This window comes from Gossypium hirsutum, chromosome A03 (genome assembly GCF_007990345.1).
Source record: "Gossypium hirsutum isolate 1008001.06 chromosome A03, Gossypium_hirsutum_v2.1, whole genome shotgun sequence".
NCBI classification, from domain to species: domain Eukaryota; kingdom Viridiplantae; phylum Streptophyta; class Magnoliopsida; order Malvales; family Malvaceae; genus Gossypium; species Gossypium hirsutum.
Window position 1 is genome coordinate 7,771,077 of NC_053426.1, and position 14,376 is coordinate 7,785,452.

At 30.9% G+C, this 14,376-nt stretch overlaps 1 protein-coding gene and 1 non-coding gene across 2 annotated transcripts; one reads left to right on the forward strand and one right to left on the reverse strand.

Moving 5' to 3' along the window:
• The first annotated feature begins 7,298 nt into the window (after positions 1 to 7,298).
• On the forward strand, positions 7,299 to 11,153 carry LOC107963938 (protein ALP1-like). The gene is made up of 3 exons (XM_016900492.2): positions 7,299 to 7,572; positions 7,823 to 7,999; positions 10,028 to 11,153. Exons 2-3 carry the CDS (start codon positions 7,873 to 7,875, stop codon positions 11,071 to 11,073), a joined length of 1,173 nt encoding a protein of 390 aa, XP_016755981.1. The 5' UTR covers positions 7,299 to 7,572; positions 7,823 to 7,872; the 3' UTR covers positions 11,074 to 11,153.
• A 1,010-nt stretch (positions 11,154 to 12,163) lies between these two features.
• Positions 12,164 to 12,255, reverse strand: TRNAY-GUA (transfer RNA tyrosine (anticodon GUA)). The gene is given in 2 exon segments: positions 12,164 to 12,199; positions 12,219 to 12,255. It is a non-coding gene; the product is annotated as a tRNA-Tyr (tRNA).
• Positions 12,256 to 14,376: the final 2,121 nt, after the last annotated feature.

The following is a 14,376-nucleotide window of genomic DNA, read 5'->3' on the forward strand; positions in this document are numbered from 1 at the left end:
TTCATTTAAAATGTCAATTTCCATCAAATTTCCATTAACATCAAATTCAATACAATCATAGCAAGATATATTTCATGTATAACAATAATAATATATTTCATGTATAAAAATAATAACATAAATAATATGCTCATTAAATCATGCGAATTTACCTCGAATACGGAAATGGCAAAATTACCATTTTAGTCCAAAACTTGTATTTTCCCGATTTAAGACCGAATCTTGATTTCCTTTATCTATCATTTCAAATATAACCTATTTAGGACTCATATTATTCAAATTGACCCAAAAATCATATTTTGGAAAATTTTTAATTTTGCCCCTAAACTTTCACATATTTGCAATTTAGTCTCTAGGCTCGTAAAATGAAATGTGTTCAATTTCTTGATTACCCAAGCCTAGCCGAACCATATTCAAGCTTATGGAAGCTCACATTTCTCATTAAAATAGATTTTTAGTTACCTATTTTACACATTTTTTAATTTAGTCCTTTTTAGTCTTTTTCATGAAAAATCATTTAATAAAAAGTGTTAAATACACTCCAATCTTTCATATTCTACCATTAAACATCAAAATACTAGCATGTAATACATGGGTAAATTTTTAAACATAAACCCTAGCTCAAAATAATGGTAGAAATGAGTAGAGCATGTTACCAGGATTTCAAAAATGCATAGAACGTTAAAAACGAGGCTCGGGATCACTTACTATTAAGCTTGGAAGCTTGATAAACCCTAGCCATGGATTCCCTCTTGATTCACACGGCCATGGGAGGAAGATGGACACATTTGGCTTTTAATTTTTGTCTTTTAATTCATTTTACCCCTAAATGACCAAAATGCCATTTTTACCATTCTTTCAAATTTTACCTTTCTAAGCCTATTTTTGTCCAAATTTTTAGGACTTGGTAAAATTACTCTTTCAATTTCATGCAAATTGCTTCTAGAACACAAGTTTTATAATTATTCGATTTAGTCCTTAAAGTCTAATTAAGCACTTTTCACATAAAATTTCCTCATGAAATTTTCACACAAGCATAGAGACATATCATAGACCTTATAATAATCATAAAATAGTTATTACTATCTTGGATTTGTGGTCTCGAAACTATTGTTCCGACTAGGGCCTAATTCAGGATGTTACATAAAGCTTTCAAGGGAAAAGTTTATTGGGAGTGTGATCTAGTCTTTGTACAACAGTGAGGTCACTAAATTGGTGAGTATTAGACCAGTGTTAGGATTTAAATCATTGGTTGTATTGTGAGAAAGATAGTGGATCATTGCTCTAGGTAAGGATCCACAGACGTAGATTGAGGTCAAACTACGTAAATAATCTCAGTATTCTATTTATTGTTTTCGCATGTTTTGTTTCGTGGTTGAAATCGTGGCCACTATTCCAAGCACCATTTTACCCACAATTTCAATTTACCAAGCAAGTACCCTCGACGTTTTTACACGAATATTATCTGAATTAGTAATATTTGAAATCGAATCTATAAATATTGAAATTGGCATAGTCTATCGACATATCAATAAGTCTTTTGGGAAAAACCTATGTTTTAATACGAATAGGCCTCCAATGAACTTGGAAAAAGATTAGGTCTCACTGTAAGGAGCTCCAGATCCTGACTAAAAACTTATAAATTGTAACCTAATGTAGCCTGAAGGCAAGGCTTTACAGAAGCTTGACCATGGTTACCCTTTGTTTTCCCCTTGCAAAAAAACGGTGTATTTGATTGTGATTAGAGTTATTGAAGATCAAATTATCCAATTAAGCACGAAAATTTGTTTGAAAGTTGAAGAAGCGTGAACAAAAATATTAGGCTTAAAAAATGATTCTTTTGTTGATCCTTCAATTGAGCCACTTCTCAATAGTGAAATCTCTTCAATGAAGCAATCTCATTCGTATGCTTTGAAGATATCTCTTGCATGCAAGATTAGCATTCAATTTTCTCCTTCTTCGAGTCATCATTTTCTGCATCTAGCTTCGTAACCTCCACTTTTAATTTTACATTTAATTCCTCAAGAGGTTTAACCTTTTCCTTCAAAACAGCTTACCTTGAGGTAGCTTCAATAACCTGTTTCTTCAAAACTTTCTTCTTCATATTTAAGTTTTGCAATTGAACTTCTTGATGCTTTAAAGATCTACCCAATTGCTGGTGCGCAAAGTTCTTTTCATACTCCATTTTGTTAATGGTTTTCCATAAATCCATAGAGTACATTATAGGTGGACCTTTAATCTATTTCAGTGGAAACCATTCAAACATTTTCCTGGTCGCTTCATCAGGATGAAAGAAGATGGTTGATCCTTCAAACTCTTGCCAAAAAAAATAGCAAGAATAAGGATTTATAATACTCTTCATTATCCCACCTGGGTAGATCTAGGAGGAACTACTTGTTGGAAAAATTCAGTTATGAAAACAATTTATTGTTATAGTAGAAGTTTAAAAATTTTCAAATTCAAGTTGTTTTATGATATTTATAGTCATAAACATTCTACTGAATAGTACATATGTTTTGTGCGAGACAGATCTAAAATGTTGTCGACTTTCAACCAAACAACCTTCTCTATTATCCTCAAACCTCGAATTGCGTTGAGTATAAGCTTGAACAACAAGAACCAAACATATAGTCAAAAACTATTTATTACTTTCAGTAGGAAATTAATTCTCTCAATAAAAACCAAAAAAAAAATATTATTCCTAGAAAATAAAATTTATTCTAAGAATATAAATTCACTACTTTCTAGTAGAATAACAATATATGAAACTTATTTGTTAATAGCTCTACCAGTGTCATCTATTTATAGGGAGAGATAAGAGAATCATGATTGAATAAATATAACAAAAATAATATTTATTTAATAGAAAAACACTTTCCTAGTCTAACTAGAAGTAGTGGTAGCGACACACCCTAAATAAAAACACTAGGGTTGTCACTCATCATATGTAAAATGAAAGGAATCGGTTCTTTTATGTATTGGGTCCAATTATATTTACTTCTTAAACTTTTGACTCAACACTTTAATCCAACCCAATATTTTTTTTATTCCCAAAATAAATATTATTTACTTCATTAATTTAATTAGTTAAATTAAATAAATTAATTTCACAATTAAATAATTTTCTCAACTCAATTTTAGTTCTATTAAAGTTATGATGAATTTACCGTAAAAAAATCTATAAGGAAAAACATTTAATTTTTACATTCAACAAATTCATGATAACTAATTAATTTATTTCTATTTTTGAACTTCAATTATTTAATTATAATTAAATAATAATTCAAAAAACTTAAATTAATTATCAAGTCATTTCAATACTCAGTGAGAAAATGTATTCATATGCAAATGTGAACCATTTCTCTAAATTCATCATTTCTATTAAATCTTGTTCATTTGATTTACATGCAATTCATTTCTAGTTTCAACGATCTAGCGGAGGAATCAATTGGACATAAGTAATTAGGGTTCAAATAATTTATAATTAAGTTCCAGTTTTTTGCCTATTAATTATAAACTTATTTAGTCACAAAATCATACTACAGGATCATGACTAAGCTCTACCTAATTACACACCATTACGAAAGCTACTTAGTCTATTCTCATCCAATGACCTTATTATCAGTGTGTTACCATTATAGGATATCCTTAACCTCTTTGGGATAAATCCGTTCACCCAATATGATCATATTTTATCTCATGGTAACCATTATATCTTCTTTCATGAAAATTTAATTACTGTCAAATAGTAATTAATTCATTTATCACAAAGACAAACGACCATGGTCACGTTTGCTTTTCATATGTCATGTAATGTCGATGAGAGTATATCATTTACTCATTAGTTGGGCAATGAATTCCATTATTGTGAATTATGCTATATACTGCAAAAGTCTTATACACAATGCACCAGATTTCATTTCCTTATCTATTTAAATTCATGATTTTACTTACATCAAAGTATACGAGTCACGCATACATAGTTCATCATCCACTCAATATTAAGGTATGCCATAATATGAATGTTACAAGTGAGTAAATTCAGAAAAGAATCTAGGATCTATTCTTCTTAGGTCCAATCCGACTTACTACCAATCACATCTACGTTTCTATCTTCTGAGAGTCATCCGCTCCGATGCCCAAGTCAAGAAATCTCTTCAATTGGACTTGATATACGACATAATAGTCTTTCAATCGGTTTGCTCATTTCCAATTAGACTAAAGACATGTTTAGGTTCGTCTACTAATATAAGTTGTTTTTCATATTACGATCTGACCACGTAATACCGCTTAGTATTAGTTTAAATATTAGACAAACAATGAGTCAATATTTTCTTTTATTTTGCTTTGCATGCAAAAACCACATGAGCACAATTATATAAAGTATATTAATGTAATCCATGAATTTTATTAATCAATTTGTTCGAAAAAGTTGCAAGTGTACATAGACGAAAATATTACACTTAGGGCACCAGATCCAATAGAGGAACCCATTAATTACCTAGGAGCAACTCCACATGAATTCAACAATTCTACAAAAAAAGAAAAAAAGAATGCAAAGGCAGATGAAACCTTGCTACAAAAACATATAAGGGAATAAGAAACCAACGATTTTCTCTCTTATGATTGTTCATATCACTCAATCAATGATTTCCCTTCAAAATATTGAATCTGCATCTAAAATTATTAAAACATGTAATTTTCCTACATTCTAAAAATTTCCACATCTCCTTTATAGATATCGAACACTTAAATTCCTTACTTTCAATAGGAACAATAAGCAAATTGGGGGTTATGTTTTGCTAACAATGAAAGGAAAATAAAAAAAAATAATATAAGAAAATTAAAGTAATTGAAACCTACTAAACTAAATTGCACCAAGAATACAAATGAGAAAGGAATTGTAGAAATCCAAATATTTAGAAAACATATGGTAATAAGGCTAAAAAGCTTATCCTTATTTATAAACAAGGTAAAACCCTTCGACTGCTATGAAACTTTCTAGGCAAGTTATTATGCGCACATGTGCCCGCCATTACCCATACATAAAAAAGCTTTTCCAATCAATACACGACATGTGTACCTAAATATTAAAGATAACGACGATTTCATTGGGAATCCAACCAACACATCGTAAAACACTGCACGTTTTCATCAATAAACTCACATGAACGTGCATATGAAAATTATTTCTTTCGCCATAAACTTAATCAATTTAAAAGTTTCAGTTATTTAAAATTCAAATTACAAATTTAAAAAATATATATTCAGACTTAAAATGAGATCACCTATACAATGTATAACACTTTATCATGAACTTCAAGACGCTTGCATCATGGACACCTATGCTGCGAATTCCTCACCAGGCTCGTAAAGGTCACTTTATAGCCTTCACTCACCTGGGGGGCAATTGTTATGCCCTGTATAACGGATCTTACAACTTACCAATGTTTAGTTCACGAACCTCAACTTGGCGAACTATGCACTTTCACACTTATGGTGGTTAGTTTGTGAACCTCAACCAAGAGAACTATGCATTTTTGTTAACATTAAGGCTGAATAAAGACCATGTGAAAATCATGCCTCATCCTAAGACATTACATCAAAGTCACTACCAAGGGTATCAAATCAAACTTCCACATCAACAATCTTAGGACACAAAGCCAAATTTGTTCTCTACTATAAAAGAGTCGTGCAAATAGCTTATAGACTCACAAAGATAACCTACCAAATCTCTTTCTCTCCCGAGATAATTGAGACTTCCTCCCAACCTCCATTCCTTTCTTCTTTACCAAACCATCATCTTCTTCCTTTTGTTCACTCCATTGATTAACAAAATTAAATCTCAAATTTTAGCATAATAAAAGAGACTGAAACTATAATTAGACAAATTTCTTACAATTCCTAATTAATAAAAATGTAAATATATATATTTTTTAAAATTAATTGCATTTTTTAAGAAGAAATTAATGGTAGTTTTTAAGAAGTAATAGTATTTTTAAAGGATAATACAATTTTTAGCCCCTAAACTTGGCAACTAGGTCAACTTTGGTGCCTAAACTTGGAACTAAATCTATTTGGGTCCCTAAATTTGGATACCATTAAGATTTGGTGATGTGACTAGTGTTCTTGGAACATGACTTGAATGGTCGGTCGGACTAGTCCAAACAAAAGTGTTAAGCCAATTGAATTGAAAACTGCACGAAACCAATAAAATTGAAAATTACGACAAAAGTTAGTTGTTGAATCGATTTAATAATTTTTCATGAATTTTAATTAATTTTTTAATTATTTTTGGTCTAGTAGTTGAATCAATTGAACTGGGAACCAATGGTTAGATCAATTCAATCATTGGTCGAGTTATTTGAATATAATATGTGACACTCTAATATTATACTACATCATTACCTGAAAATTTATATAATTTTTTTTTAATTTTGAAGTGATAATGTGGCACAATCTCAAAGTGTCACGTCATTGAACTTTTATAATTTTCAAATTTAATGACCAAAATAAATTTAGTTATCAAATTCAAAAATTAAAATTTAAGGGTGCAAAAATTATATTATTTTTTAAAAAAAATAAGAAAGTAGTTTTTAATGAGCTAATTTTTTAGAGGTATTTTTAAGAGTGGTTTAAGTTATTCAATATAATATATTATTTAAAAATATAAAAAAGACAAAATAGTTGTTAAGTTTTTTTTTTAAATTAATCTTTTATTAATTGAATTGGTTTTAAATTAACTCAAAATACATTAATTAAAATTGAAAATGTAAGAAGGTAAACATTCTCATTTAAAGTTAAAATATGCTATAATCTATGTACTTTTTATAAATTTAGAATTTTGTCATTATATTTTTATTTTTAAGAATTTAATTCCTTTACTTTTTCAAACTTCAAATTTAAGTCCAGTTGTTAATATTGTTAATTTTTTATTAAATTTATTAGTGTAACATTTTGAAATTAAAAAAAATCACATGATAGACATGTAACTAAAAATTGAGGTTAAAATGAACTTGAATTCAACCAAAGAATTTCAATAATATTAACAATTGAACTTATATTTTTAAATAGAAAAACTAAATTCTAATTATATGAAAACTACATGAATTAAAAACATATTTTAACCCAAATTCAATTTTAAAGATGAAATTAACATAATTTAGCTACTTTAAACACAAACTTGGTTAGTTTGCTTGGAATAGTAACATTAAAATATGTTGACCAAACTAACCACAAAAAGACTACCTTTAGTTTCTGACGACCAAGATAATCCAGATGGCATTTCAGTCATTCTCATTACAAATTCGCCTCCCACTTCGTTCATCATCCAATGTAATATGTAATTATTTACATAAATTTTTTTTCTCTCGATTTGGAGGGCACCTCTCGAAAAGCTAATCACGAAAACCTCTTCTTCTTAGCATGTTTTACTAGTAGTTAACATATATACACTAAATTCCATATATTATATATACTAAATTCCAGTGCCATATCTATTGTTTCGGTTGCCACATTGTCTTAAATCAAATACTTCCAAAGCTATTTACTTGCCTGCAGATTTCTCATCAGGTAAACATGAACAAACTATACTTAGCTTCTCTTTTTATTTTTCCCGTCCTATTTCATCAAAAGTTTCAGTTTTTTTTGCATGCACAAAGCTACTCTCTTTCTTTGATATATACTTATTGCATGTTCTTCTTTTTATCCCTTCGTCTTGTGGTTATGATCAATGTTATGGTTGAATGATTAATGGGTTTTGGTGTTTTTGATAAATTCTAATACAGTGATTATAAATTCTTTGGTTTTTTATTTTTTGAAGTTATTGGGTTTTTTTTTTTGGATTCAATTGGGTATCTTTTTGGAGGGCTGATGGGTCCTGCGAGAGGGTTAAAGAAAAGAAGGAAGATAGAGAAGAAGCCTGAAGAAAATGCTTTTGCTTCTTCAGAGAAGGAAAGGTCTATTGATTGGTGGGATGAGCTTTCCAGGAAGATGAATGGTATGCTTTTTACTGTATCAAACTCTTTCTGAATTTCTTGACTTTTTTTTCCTCCTGTTTTTAACTTTTTATCATTTTTTTTGAACTGTTGCTCTAGTTGATCATTCATGGCATATAAGATGTTTGAACTTTTTTGTTAGCAGTTGATTGATATTCAGTTCGGGGGATGAATTTAATTTTGCAAGTTTTTTAATGGCTTTGCCATTTATATGATATTCAAGTTATTTAATTGCATATTCGGTTCGTTGGGTTGAGTTCTATTTTGGAATTTTTAACTGGCTTTCCGATTTACATTGTATTCGACTTCTATTGTTGATACAAAGAAAATGCATCTGGGAACATAAAAGCAGGATCCCTAATCTGACTTTCAAATGGTTCTTTTCACCTAACACTTTTTTTTTTCCTTATATAATATATGTTATTAAATGGGAAAGAGGATAAGGTTTTATGTTTTGACAATGCTGTTGCTCTGCTTGCCAGTTTGAATATGATAACTATTTGAATCTCAGAATACTTAAGTTGCTTCAACTAGCTAATGCAATTGAAAAACGGATTCTTAACTCACATTTGAGGTCGAGGTGCAAGGCTTAAGTTTACAATTAAAGGGGGACTTTGGTAGTGAGAAATGGAGTTGGAAATAAAAGGGGCTGCCTGTTGGCTTGCTCTAGATAAGTTTTTGGAAGTAATTGTAGATAACTCGAGTATTAGTTTGTAAGTTGATTTTCCTTAGTTTGTATGTGCTAACTCTGTTGTGCAGTAGGTCTCTTGGACTATTGTTTTTGTTGTGCCAGAAACATGCCATTAACAGTTCGAGTAGTGTTTCCTTTTCATGAAAACATTGTCCTTCACATATATGTAGTTCCTATTTCTTCAATCATCATATTTTGATTGGAAATGCTGAGAAGGCCGCAAATCTCGTATCTCATGAACATGAAAAGTTAACTGATAAAGTAAAATCAAATTAGTGATTCTTCAGGTTATATGCAGGAACTATATTCCCTTCATGTTTCTTGATTCATATTCTCGGTTGTGGAGTTCAAACCAACAATGCCTTGTTTTGACAGCTCAAAACTAAGGCTTAATATGATCTGACAAAAATGTTACTTGTTAATGAAAGAATTTTAGTGCTAAAACCATAAAAAATCTGCAGAAGGCACTAAGAGCAAATACTGCTGTTGTGAGCATATGATTTGGACATACATACTCCTCTACAAACATATATATATATGATGTTGAATTAGTTCATGTAAAATGTTGTCTCATAGCTAGAGGATGGATAATTAGTTGCTAATCCAAGGAATGGACTACTGCTTCCTGCTATCGTTATTCTTCTTCTTCCTTATATCTGTTTTGCTTTCTTTGGTTGTCTCTTCACTGCTGCCTTCTACTCGTATTTTGTCAAAACTTAATGCACCGTCCAGTTCATGTTAGCATTGGTTAATTATGTTTCAAGCAGGATGTTTCATAGGTTGAAACTTGTTTCTCTGATGTTCAAGCTGTGTGTATAATGATATCTTCTCGTAACATTTAGTTTTAGCTACAGTTAACAATTGCCATTATAAATTGACTAATGTTGTCAACAATCTATAGTGTTTGTTGGTTATGAAAAATTAAGAACCAAAAACATATGTCGGGTCAGGAGAAAGTAACCTTTGCTTGGCAAAGTAATCGTAAATTAGGTTATTATGTACTCCCTAACCTACCTGAAGAGTTTGTTATGGAATTCGAACATAGTATAGGAACTAAATCATGTTCAATGCCCTTTTTCCATGATCATTGTTTTCTTGTATCCATCAGAACAAAATGACGAGGACCACTTCATATTCAGTAACTTATCTTCCTTTTTCTCTCTCAACAAAATGTTAATCATCTTTGTGATGATAAGTAATAGGAGACCAGATTCGACAGAAGCTGTCATGTTTCAGCTTTATGCGCAATGTTTTCATATTCAACAGATCATCTACACCAACTTTTATGTTTCGTATATGCAGATGCTGCTTTCGTCTTTTTGACTTTCTCTCTCTGTAGGTCCTCAATCGCCATCTAAGGGTCCGGATAAGTTCAAATCTGTTTTCAAAATTTCCAGAAGAACCTTCAACTATATATGTTCACTTGTGAAGGAAGATATGATGGCTAAGTCAGGAAGTTTTACATTTTCAAATGGTAAACCTGTGTCTTTCGAAGATCAAGTGGCTGTAGCTTTAAGGAGGCTAAGCTCTGGTGAATCGCTGGTGATAGTTGGTGACCTGTTTGGGCTGCACCACTCAACCGTCTCACAACTGACATGGCGGTTTGTGGAGGCCATGGAAGAAAGGGGTCTTCACCACCTGCGATGGCCTTCGACTGAAGAAGAAATGATGGAAATAAAATCCAAATTCGAAAAGATTCAAGGTCTTCCCAATTGCTGTGGTGTGATTGACACTACTCACATTATGATGTGTTTGCCTTCATCGGACCCTGCAAGAAAAGTATGGCTTGATCACGAGAAGAATCACAGCATGGTCTTGCAGGCAATCGTGGACGCTGAAATGAGATTCAGGGACATAGTCACGGGCTGGCCAGGTAAAATCGATGAGTGGTTGGTTTTTCAGAGTTCGAATTTCTATGAACTGTGTGATAAAGGGGAGAGATTGAATGGGAAAAATTTTATGCTCCCTGAAGGATCCGAAATAAGGGAATACATAATCGGAGATGTAGGCTATCCTCTACTACCCTATCTCATAATACCATACGAGGGGAAAGAACTACCCGAGTTAAGAGCTGAGTTCAATAAAAGGCATTCGGCAACCCGGCTAGTAGCACACAGGGCATTGGCTAGGTTGAAGGAAATGTGGAAGATCATCCAAGGGGTAATGTGGAGACCTGACAAACATAAATTGCCAAGGATCATCCTGGTTTGCTGCTTGCTTCATAACATCGTTATCGACTTGGAAGACGATGTGCAGGACGAAATGCCATTGTCTCATGACCATGATTCTGGTTACCGCCAACGGGTTTGTGGGTCTGTTGACATCAAAGGTGTACACATGAGAGATAAACTTTCTCTCTACTTGTCAGGGAAATCACCACAATAATTGTTACCCCCATTTCTGATTCCTGATACAAAGATGTTTAAATATGGTCTTTCACAAACATAGACAAACATTTCATTGAAGATGGCTTACTTTATGTTTAATTTAACATTGTAAAAGCTAACAGTATCATTGCATTTTTTTTTTTAATACAAGGCTCCTCAAATCATAAGTGATGATTGTGATAGTATGGGAGGAAATTAGATAGTTTCCATAGTTCATAAAATCCAAAAACAATGGATTTTGCGTATACAGCCACCTTGTTCATTGTGAGGGTATATATACCCCACCTACAAAAACTGAAATTAATAAATCGTTGTGTAATTTAATCCCATTTGAGCAAGTAAACCTGAAGGAACAATTTCACCATTTTCTTTTTAATATTATCTAAATTTTGAAATCTAAAAAAGTTAACTAAATTCCTGGAAATAATAGACTTATCCATGGGTTGGGTCACTTGGCCCGCCCAAAAACTAAAAGGGTTTAGGTAAAATATAAATCCGAAAAATAAACTTAGATAAAAAGAAATAAGATCCATTTAGAAAATAGTTAGACCTTGGATAAGGTTTTTTGGCTCAAGCCCTGCCCAAATTTGCAAAAAAAAAATTGTTGTTTTGCTGTTGTTTTTTCATTGTTTTGTTGTCATTTCAGTTTTCACTATAATATTATTATTGTTTGGATATTTTATAACTCTTATTTTATTGTAGAGGCATTTGTTTGTTAAATTATATTTATTTTAGTATTATTTAAGTATAAAAAAATTTTAAAAATTATTTTTAATTTGTTAAGAAACATTTATTTTAATGTTTTTAATATTTTTGATATATTATATTTTTGATTTTTTTATATAAAAGTAAAATAAAATAATTTAATACAGGCGGACAAGACAGGGCCCAGACTTCAGGATCTAGCCCAGCCCATGGATAACTCTAAAATACAGTGACCAAGTTATTAATTTTCAAAAAGTACAGGGACTATAGACACATTTCAACAGCCAAGAAATTAAGAAAAAAAGACGCTACTAACTTAGCAACACTAAAGTATGGGCCTCATCTGGCCCAATCTTTGGGGAAAAAAACAGAATTCAAAAGGCTCCGACTTACCGGATTCGAACCAGTGACCTAAGGATTATCAGTTAGATTTAACCACTACAGTCCTCCGCTCTACCAACTGAGCTAAGGTCGGCCTTGAGAGAGCTTTTCAACACTAATTTACATCAACAAAAAATTTGCTACAGCGACCACTTTAACACAGCTCACTGCTCAGATTCACCACGTAAGGGATTACAGCATATCATTCTTTCAACTCGGGTTTCTCTGTAGATCCAAAGAATTCCCAGATCTAAATAACCATTCAATCAATTGTGACTCTACTTTTTTTAGATTATGATTCAGTCAAACACAATTTTTTTTTTTTTTTATAAAAAGCGTAGGCAGAGATTGCCCGAAATTAATGTGAATTGAAGAAAGGAAGATTTGAGTATAAATCTTCTACTACTCCAAAGATGATTCAGTTGACAAAACCCCAATCAATTTACAGACGCATCTTGTCGAAGATCAGATGAAACCACCAATACAAAACCATGCTATCTCTGACCTATCAACTATCAACATGCAGGCAGCAGCACAGCAGATAAACTCCCCCAAAATTACAACCAGGTCGTTTGTACTTGAGGCTGTACCTGTGTTAACTAATTCTCAACCACTTTGACTTCTTCACTACGGTATTGCCATTAATCCATCACCGTTTGGGCAATTCAAATATAACATATATGTGAATTAAAATTTAAATTATTGCATAAATAATTTAAATTTAATAAAAAATGTTTAAAATATATATTCCACATTATAATCTTATGAAATAATCTAATTAATATGATTAACACTCAATTAAAACAATTTAAAATTTAGTGATTAAATTAGACTTTAAATCATTCTATCTAGCTACCCTATTTTCTTTTTAGTTTGCCATGAAATTTGCCATAATCTTTATTATTTACTTTCAATAGTCAAAAATTACAGGAAGAACATTACATTATAATATGCAACAACAAAAAAATGGGGGATCCCCTCTTTGGCTGGCTGGTTAAGAATTCTAATATTTTATTCAACCATACGCTACTCATGTTTCCTCAAATCTTTGACTTTTCTATCCCTTTTTTTCTTCACATATTAATAATTAAGCTTTTGTATTTTTATTATATTCAAACTTAAACAACCTCACAACATTATTCATATTATCAAAAAAATAATTACAACATTATTACCATATTTTTCTTACCATAATTAATTATGATGATTAAAAGAGATGGAATAATATTTGGTATATTAATAGTGGAATTTTTAGATTCTATGAGTAGAGTTAGTGGTTGACAAATATCTTACAAAGATATAATAAAATATTTTTTTTAAAAAAGGGCACATGACAATTTTATTAAAATTATTTGTAAAATAAAAAATATATACTATCAATATATTAAATACTAAAAATAATAATATAGTCATATTTCGAACAAAAAATTATAGAAACAAAATTTTTATAATTAATTATGTTCTCATATTCACATTACATAATTGATGCAGTTTGAAACTAAGAAAATTCTAGCGAATTGTTTAATTCACATTTAAAAGGGAATCTCCTATTCCTGTTTAAAAAAAGAAAAAAAAATCCGAACCCAAATTATGACTTATTGGATGAATGTTTATATTTCTCAATAATAATTTTGATTCAAATTACTATTGTACCATGTTAAGTAATATCCAGTTGTAGTTATAGTATCAGTTAAGTAGTGGTTAGTGATTGTTATATAGTTAAAGATCAGCTAATTAGTCGATTAGCTTTTTGTATAAATATTCATGTATAATTGTGTAACACCTTATACCTGAACCAATCACCAAATCTGAGCACTGAATGATACCAAGACCCAATTAACTTAAAGAGATTTTGAATTCTATTCTTATTTCATTCTTAAATGCTTAATTTACACTTTAAACTATATCAAGAAATATAAGTTTTAAAAGTTTTCGTCCTACAATCTTAACAATATTTACAATTCTAAATTTAAACTTTAAAATTGTTGTATTCAACTTAATCCTTGAGGCATGGCCTCTAAGGGAGCATCTCTATATGCATGTACGACTTCCACGTCTGTCCCTCAAATACGGCCGCGCTTGACTTGGTCCCTCTACTTGATGTCCCAACCACACATTGTCTTGCAAACAAGTAGCAAGCACGTAAGTTCAAATGAATTTAGTGAAATTCTGCAAAGCAATGGCAATAATTCAAAATCCTTAAGAAACAAAGTTT